Raw genomic sequence first — 8,355 nt, 5'->3', positions numbered from 1 at the left:
TCAAAAAAATGAGGAGCTCAGGGTCAAAAATTAAGTTTTAGAAAATAAAGTGATATTTCTTGCATGGCTGAATTTTTGGACTGAGATTCATGTTGGCTATACACACTCATTTTATTCTCTTACAATCCTATTATTTTCATTTTTACAGATGACGAAAGGGCTTTTTAAGGTTAATTTTACTGAGGTCATAAAACTAGCAAGTAGCTAAACTAGAACTCAAATTTGGGTCTCCCTCACCCTGAAGCCCATGCTAGCTATGAGTCTGTGCTGCCTGGAACTGATTTTGCCTTCTCCCTACCACGTGCACCCAATCCCTACTCCCAAATCTTGCTAATTTAGGCAGCATCCCCTCTTCCAGGAAGCCACTCTTGCGCATCCCCCCAAGTTTAGGTGGCCCTCTTTAAGCCTCCCTAAAGCCCCTGATCCCGTCTATATCACAGATGATACTGTGTTTTAACACCTCTGTACATTTTTCCTCCTCCACCAGAAACTCCTCCAAGTTTCTGAACTTCCTAAAGTTAAAGAGCACATCTGGCTTCACGCACCATTAAATCACTGGAACCTAACAGCGCTTGGCACAGATTAGGTTTTCAATAAATATTTTTGAATGAATGAATGAATAATTCTATAAGTAATCTCCTCTATTTACTGTGACTCTGGGTCACATTTCGAGAAAAAGCAGCTTCTTGACATTGTCTTCCTTGTAATAATTTAGTATTGTAAATAATTTCTACCTTTTAATATTTTTAAATTCATCAGTATTTTCCCACTTTCATCCTCACTCACATGGAACATGATCTCCACTATTGGAAAGTGTGATATTTTGATTCTGCCTTGGATTTTTCCTCCTATTACAAACTGCTATGATTACTTTCAACCTCCCTCACTTAATTGCCAGCATGTCATGAATCAGGGGGCGGTATTTAGAGGTGAAGTGAACAGTTAGCCTCCAATTTACAAGTTTTCTTTTCCCTAGGATAATTGTAAAGTCACACGTTCCCGAGTGTGACCCTCTCGCGACATAATCTCCTTAACCAGTGGATTGACTACGTATGACTGGCTAATTAAAGATGTGGGATAATCTCAGAGTTAAAATAGTATTTGCTAGGCAAGCTTGTGATCTTTTAAAAAATATATGATATAGGCTCTCATTAGAGAAAAAAGAAAAACATGTTCTAAATTACCTTCCAAGTGGTTTGCCTGGATTGATACTTCCACGGACAAAGGAGGGGACCAAAAGCTCCCTCGCACCCGCGTTTGCAGCCACAGCCGGCGTCCCTGTGGGCGGGGCGCCCGGAGCCTCCCAGGACCCAAAGAAGGAGGGGGCGGGGCCGAGGGTGGGTCCAGGCCTCCAGGGGCGGGGCCGCGGCGGGCGAGAGGCAGGCTGGGAAGCGGCGCCATATTGGCGTCGGCCGCGCTGTATTGTCATAAATAGAGCCGGTTTTGTGGTGTTTTCACTATTCGGTTGGATGCCTCGGCCGTAGTGAGTGAGAAAGTGAGCGAGCAAGCAAGCTGCAAGCGACCGGAGGAAAGTGGACAGCGGGGGAGAAGGGGAGAGCAAGAACAGGACTGCAGAGCGAAAGACACTCGCCGGGGAGGCAGCCGCGACGCAGGAAGCGATGAAAGAGATGTCTGCGTAAGTGGTGGGGGGCGGCGGCTGGGGGCGAGGCGGAGAGGGGTGGGCTGGGGTGGTCGGCCCAGGACCCCGTTTCCGTTTCCTGCCCCCCGGACCCTGCCCAGAGCTCTCTCGGGTGGTCTCCTTCCCTTCTCCTGGCCACTCGGCAAGGGCACCTCCCCTACACAGGGCAACTCACCTGGCCCTACACAGACTCAGGGGCTCCAGGAGTCCCTCTCTGTCCCCGGCTGTCCCGCCTCCGAGGACGCCCCCAGACAAGGATGCGGCGGGAGAGAGGCGCATGTGTCCGTGGGGAGAAATTGTCGGTCACTCTCCTGCCCCCAGCGCTGTCTGAGCCCGTCCCTGCTCCTGTCTGCATTGGCGCAAATACCATCCCCCTACCTCCCCCTCCTCCCTTCGCGACCGGCTGTCTCCAGATCTTCAGGAGAGAATGACCTATCCCAGCCCGTGGGTTTCTCTTTAATAAAGGCTATGGTCTTTTCGCCTTCCCCCGGCCTCCCCACTTACGCGCAATATATCTTCTACCCGTCTTTACCTCCTGCTCACATTTTGATAAGTCAGAAACGGTTTCCGTGCTTGGCAAGATTTTGTTGTAGCTTCTTACATTTTGGTTTATTAGGAAATAACTTGAACACACAGAAAATGCAGATAATAACATAAGCCTCGTTTGTGTAGCCACCACCCATCTCTCCCAAAGCATAACATTCTGTATGTCTGTGTGTACACATGCTTAATTATAAAAAAAATCAAGCATTTCAAATACATGAAGGAGTCTCCTACCTCTTCTCTGGTCCCATTCACCTCCCTCCGCAGAGTTCCCCATAGTCGTGAATTTGATGTTACTGCTGCATGGTTTTTAATGCTATTACTACATATGTATCTGTCCATAATAATTGGCATAGTTTTACTTGTTTTTAGGCTTTATATAACTGGTATCACACTTATCATTCTGCAACTTTAGTGCAACATAGTATGATCTTTGTCCATGTTAATATTTTCAGCTCTGATTAATTCAGATTAGCTACTGTATTGTATTCCATTGTAGGGATACACCCTAATTGAGTTATTTTCCTATTAGTGACTGTTTTAGGTTGTTTCTAAGTTTTTAATGTTACAGTGTGGCAGTGAACATTCTTGTACCTGTCTCCTTGTACACTTGTACTAGAATTTCTCTAGAGTGTTTACCTATAAGTGAGACTGATGGATTGAAAGGATGTGGGATTCTGTTGTTTGCCCTTTTTCCCCCCATCTAGATGAGGGAGGGTTCAGAAACACAGATTTGGAATTTTGGTCTTTGTAGGGACCTTGACTGCTAACTTTTTCAGCATACAGAGAAGAAAGTGGGAGCCAAGATCATAGTTAGTGTCAGAACTGAAGTAGTTATGGAAGGGAGAATGGAGTGGTGGAAAGATCTTGGGTTTCGGAGTTCAGATTCTGACTCTTCCTCCTCCTATCCCTTTGAGTCTTGGGTATTGAACAGTAAAATGGCACTTATTCATTACCTGCCTCTCAGGGTTATTGTTGAGATTAATTTAATGATTATATTTAATCAGTCTGTCCTGTCCATTTATCATCACATGTAAACACACACAAACAATACCAAACACCTCTCTAGGTCTCTTAGAGTTCGTAAAAAGCTAAATCTTTAAAAAGAAGTTACAACTTGAAATAACTAGTTGAAATTTTGTTCTGCAGTAAAATAAATACTGGAAGGAAATTAAAGTCACTAGTATTGATATTTCCGTTTTGTTTCTCTGAGTCATTGAGTCATTTTGGAAGGTATATATGCTATTTTATCTTCCATTTGATTCTCCTTCCCTACCTAATGAAATATTTAGCCAAAGAGCATGCCGTACTGTATGAACTCAGTAGTGATAGGCCAGTGTTTTGACAGTTAAAATTCAAAAGTAATCACTCTTCTATTTTTGTGTGTTATTGTTTACAGGGCTAATTTATTCATTTAAAAGACTGCTCTTTATTTTGAAGTTAAATTCTTATTATTGGTGTTAGTGGTTCTTCATGAAAGGATGGTAAAGATAGATGGTAGGATTAGTTGGTTAGTGTGTATGTTTGTTTTTAGTTTCTTTTCTTCCAAAATAAAAAGTTTTACCGACTCATGTTGGTTCCAAAATTTATTTTGAAAATATTGGTCTCTGTACATCCAAAATCTCAGAAATTCTGTTGCGCTTTGTTCAAGACTATCATTTCCTGATGGCTAGGATCTTTTGGATGGTGCCTTGTATTTATTTTATCCTATAAAAGATTGCCATTTAGTGTAAAGAATTGATAATTATTCATTGTGAAAGTAGTCTGGGTACCAGTCTAAATGAAGAGAACAATTAACTGAGTCACAAAATGTTAGGACTGTAAACTCTGATTCAAGGAAGGGATGTTAGTGTAGGTTTCTCAAGGACAAATTTAGTTGTGATTTCTTTTTAAAAACCAGAATATTTCAGAAGGACATTCTAATGGGATGTTTTTGTTTCTTTCCTGATGGGGGGAAAACCATTGTTTTTACTTAGAGCTTTCTTTCAAGTGGCTGCCTGCTTTTCAGCGATTGAATCTAGATGATACTTGACTTAAGTCTGCAGGGTATAGTGGAGGTGGCCCTGACCCAGCTCCCATTCAGGCTCTTTGCATTTGAGTTGAGTGCTGTTGGCACACTTGTCCTGATGCCAACAAATGCTGCTTTGGGCTTGAAAAGACATCCTAGCCATGAAAGCTGGAGGCAGTATGAATAGCCCTTCATCAACATAAACACAAAATACCCTTTTTTCCTTAAAAAAAAAAGTGCCTACCCCTACTGTTGGTACTAAGTAAACTTTTAAGGTAGCTAAATTAATCAGTGGTTTGAGAGATTCAGTATATCAGTATGATATGATACTTTACATGTTTTCTGCTGTTTCCTTTTTCTTGAACAGAAATACCATGCTGGACAGCCAGCGTCAACAAAAGCATTATGGAATCACCTCTCCAATTAGCTTGGCATGTCCAAAAGAAATTGATCATATTTACACACAGAAATTAATTGATGCCATGAAACCGTTTGGAGTGTTTGAAGATGAGGAAGAATTGAACCACAGGTGTGTCATTTAAAAGTGCAAAATATTTTACAGTATATTATTTAATCATCCATTCTACAGACATATTTCAAGTATTTACTATGTCTAGGGATACAAAAATGACGAAGAGAAATCTTGGTCCTCCTGGAGCTTACATTTTGGGTGGAGGTTAGGGAAGGAGACTAACTGTTAGCCAAATAAGTAAAATAAATACAATGTTACACTTGACAAGTGCTGCTGAGAAAAGTAAAGCTGAGAGGGGAAATTGTCAGGGAAGGCCTCATTGACATTTGAGGGAAAATTTCGAAGGTTAGGGAGAAACCTATGTGGATATTTGAGGGAAGCACATTCTAGCTGGAAGGCTTGAGATGGGAGTGTACCTGGTATATTTAAGGACTACGTAGCAAGGTAGCCTGAGTGTCTGAATCAGAGTAAGTAAGCAGGGGAATGTGGGCTTAAAGAAAGTGAGGTGGGAAGGAGCTTGGAGGGCAAGGTCACTTAGGACCTTGTAAGCCATTATAAAGGTTTTGGCATTTATTCTGAGTGTAATGGGAAGCTATTAGGGTTTTGAGCAGAAAACTGACATGATTTGCTTGTGTTTTAACGCACTCTGGCTGCTGTATTGAGAATAGTCTGAAGAGAGGTCAGGAACAGAAGTGGGGAGACTAGCAAGGAGGCTGTTACAGTAACATGCTGGTGGCTGGAACTAGGCGGGTGGCAGTGGAGGTGATAAGAAGCAGTAGAATTCTGGATGTATTTTAAAGGTAGGATTGTTTAATGACTGGAATGTGTGAGAGAGAAAGGGAGGGGGACAGTCAAGGATGATTCCAAGGTTTTTGGTCTCAGCGCCTAGAAGGATGGAATTCCATTACCTGGGGATGGCTGAGGAGAAGCAAGTTTGGACAGATCAAGAATTAAGTTTTTCTTATGTTATCTTTGAGATGCCTAAACTCTGCTTTTCGTCTCTCTTTTTTTTTAATGTGGATTTGGATATACCATTGGTTGCAAGTTTTGTTTATTTTATATCAAATTGCTTTTAAGAAATATTATTTTGTAAAAAATTAGCAAATAATTAATTTACCCATTTTAATTATCCAAAAACCTATGACTATCAATGAGAGAATGCTAACCTCTATTATTACTACACTGAATTGATTTTATTCCATAGTAAGGCCAAGAAAGTTGACAGTTCAGTTGGCTTCTGCAGCCTTATTGAAGGTAATTTTAATTTTTTAATAGGCTTTTTGAATTTTGAAAACAGCTCAAAGACCAAAATACTATCATTACATTTATCGTCTCTTTGGAACTCTTAGGGACCTAAAGAATGCCAAAGAGATGTGCCATGTATCAACAGATGTGATAGCATTAGCACGTGTATAATATGCTTTTATTCTAGCACCAACACAAAGGTACTGCCTATATGTTTAATTATTTTTTTGAATAGTTTGTATTTTTAGTTTTAATCTAAAGCATGTTATTTTTTATTATAGGCTGGTTGTTCTTGGTAAATTGAACAATTTAGTAAAAGAATGGATTTCCGATGTCAGTGAGAGTAAGGTAAGACTCTAAACTACGTTAAATTCATAGTTTCATTATGTCCTGGTCATTAGTCCTGGTAATAAGATGCAGGAGTGGAGAATAATCTAAACTACATTAAAACTTGCCTTTTTGGTGTACTTGGTAATGAATTGGTCTTGAGGGTTGAGTCTCTGAATGAGGATTTCCCTCAGAGGTCGCCAATATCTATCTACAATTCTGCATAAATATCTTGTTTAACTCATATGTAGTGGACAAAAATTTAAATATCAAGAGATTTTACTTAAAAAGCCAGATTTCAGACTTCTTGTGAAATACAGAATCTGGCAACACTGGGCCTGCCTTTGTGCGAAGCAGGAAGAAGCTTGAATGGAATTGGGCTCTTGCCCTCCAGTGCCTCATGGCCCCCACATCTCTCTTCTCTCTCTAGCACAGCAACTGTCATTTATCAGTCAGTTTCTGTGTTTCTTATGTGTACTTCCCTCATTTCCCTGGCCCCTGAGACATAGGAGTTTACAAACCCTGATTTATAGTTATACAACGGTTTTCTCTTCCAGTAGCTTAACTATTTTTCTTCTAAAATCAAGTACTTTTTTTTTTGCTTTCTTAGAATATTTTGAATATAATTGAATTTTCATTTGAGAATCATCACTATGATTATTATTTTACTGTACTAAAATGAGGTAGGTCATGTTCAACTGGGTGATACCATTTGCCTCTTCACTAAGTGGCCCAAATTTGTTGTATTTTAAGTTTTTTGTTTGTTTGTTACAGTTTTCCCATCCTTCCCTTAACAACAATTAGCTGAAGGTTAATGTCTCACAGTAGTCAGTGTCTCTGTAAACTCCTTTCTGCCCCTTATCTGCATGGGTTTAGAAATTAGATAAACACCTGTTAGAATTCTTTCTTATACAATTTTTATTATTTTTCTGTACCTGAGATACATATTTAAAATTGGCTCTTTTAAACAGTGGACTCTGAATAAGGTTATGAAGAACTCTGCTAAGTCTACAGTCATTGTGTTTAAATAAATGGTCTTTATCTGTTTACTTTTGCTGCCAAACAGCTATCTGGTATATTTCTGACCTCTTTTATCAATAATTGAAGTTTTCATGTAAGTTGAATTCTGAGCAGGTGAAATACTAGTCATGAGTAATTAAAAAAAAAAGTTCATGTTTGTTTCTCTCCTACTACTTAAGAAAAAAACCTATCTTGTTCACCTGCACAGCCTCAGGAGAGAGCTCTCACACATTGAATAAATGTTAGGAAAACTGTTGTCCCTCTCTAATCAGCCCATAATTGCTCTGGGTCTGCGAACCAAATACTCAGCCTGCTAGAATTGTTTTAAAATCAGAGTAAGGAGCTTTATGACTTCTTGTGCATGGTCTGTATCTCAACTATTGTGATTGTGCCAAGGTCTTTGCTTCCAACCCCATTCTGGGATGCATTCAAAATAAGTCAAGTGTTATTATTTGCAAAATAGGCTAGATTAATTTGTTGAGATGCTCCTACTAATTTTCTTACTGCATAGTTTCTTTGTGCTTAAAAATCTAGTAGAATTCTGTTCTGTGATCAAAGATTTTTTTTAAAAAACTTTAGTTGCTTTCTCTCCCATTTTACTCACATCACTGCTTTAATCTGCAAAAACCAGTAGCTGGTTTCCGTTTAATTTTTAGGCATGAAACCATTTAAAAATTTGAGACTGCCACAATTTTTTTAAAAAGCAAAGTAGATAAAATAATTATTAAAAAAATTAAATTGGTTTTAACATCTTCCATTGCATAGATAAGGTGATTGGTCATTTTCTGTATCAGTTATAATTCCCTTTCATTTATGCATATTTTAGTTTGGAAAATATCTGAAGAATTTGAGTTAGACCAAAAATCACTTGAATATTCTACACACAATTGGGATATTTAAACTTTAAACAATCTAGAACTCCAAATCAAATAATTTTGGTTTAAATACTTTGGTTGTGGCAAAAATATTTTGCTCTGTGATTCAGTGTATCACTTTCTTATAAATCATGCAAGAATCATGCCTTTGAAAGTAGGAAGGGAAACTAGAAGGTCCTGGCTTCTCTATCCTTTTGCTTCTTCTTGGTCATCAATAAGTTTACTG

General features: G+C 39.2%; 1 protein-coding gene across 1 annotated transcript in view; it reads left to right on the top strand.

Moving 5' to 3' along the window:
- The first annotated feature begins 1,391 nt into the window (after positions 1-1,391).
- The window catches only part of PAPOLG (poly(A) polymerase gamma), a 29,615-nt gene continuing 22,651 nt past the window's right edge, over positions 1,392-8,355 (top strand). The window contains exons 1-3 of the mRNA XM_046662677.1: positions 1,392-1,636; positions 4,558-4,719; positions 6,189-6,255. Coding sequence (XP_046518633.1) covers positions 1,620-1,636; positions 4,558-4,719; positions 6,189-6,255 — 246 coding nt within the window. The 5' untranslated portion in view covers positions 1,392-1,619. The remainder of the gene's footprint in view (positions 1,637-4,557; positions 4,720-6,188; positions 6,256-8,355) is intronic.

Source organism: Equus quagga, chromosome 5 (assembly GCF_021613505.1).
Source record: "Equus quagga isolate Etosha38 chromosome 5, UCLA_HA_Equagga_1.0, whole genome shotgun sequence".
NCBI classification, from domain to species: domain Eukaryota; kingdom Metazoa; phylum Chordata; class Mammalia; order Perissodactyla; family Equidae; genus Equus; species Equus quagga.
This window is presented reverse-complemented; position numbering and strand designations above follow the sequence as displayed.